This window comes from Apaloderma vittatum, unplaced genomic scaffold (assembly GCF_000703405.1).
Source record: "Apaloderma vittatum isolate BGI_N311 unplaced genomic scaffold, ASM70340v1 scaffold34863, whole genome shotgun sequence".
NCBI lineage: Eukaryota > Metazoa > Chordata > Aves > Trogoniformes > Trogonidae > Apaloderma > Apaloderma vittatum.
In genome coordinates, this window is record NW_009706996.1 from 1 (window position 1) to 319 (window position 319).

The 319-nt window shown below is 60.2% G+C and overlaps 1 protein-coding gene across 1 annotated transcript in view; it reads right to left on the reverse strand.

The window, feature by feature from the left end:
• Window positions 1-45: 45 nt before the first annotated feature.
• ECH1 (enoyl CoA hydratase 1, peroxisomal) overlaps window positions 46-319 on the reverse strand; it is a gene marked incomplete at both ends in the record, with an annotated part of 1,068 nt that continues 794 nt past the window's right edge. The window contains one exon of the mRNA XM_009866010.1: window positions 46-190. Within this exon, the coding sequence (XP_009864312.1) occupies window positions 46-190 (145 nt within the window). The remainder of the gene's footprint in view (window positions 191-319) is intronic.

Consider the following 319-nt stretch of genomic DNA (forward strand, 5'->3'; position numbering starts at 1 on the left):
CCCGCCACCTTTTTGGAGGTGTTCTGGGTAGGGGGCAGGTCTCACTGTAGCAGAGGCTCTCAGGCACACGGTGGTCATGGGAGTAGATGAGGTTGACTTTGGTGTCCTGGACAGTGACAGGGCTATGAGCCGCAATGGCCACAGCCACCTCAAGGGCTCCCTCCAGCAGCATCACCTTGTTGGGAAACAGCTGCAGGGGGAGGACAGGGGGTGAGGGGGACACAGAAGCATCCTGAGGGGATCCCTGTGGGGTTCTGGGGCGGGTCACATACCTCACCTAACCGCAATTCTGTGCCTCAGGGGCCAGGATCTTGCAGGT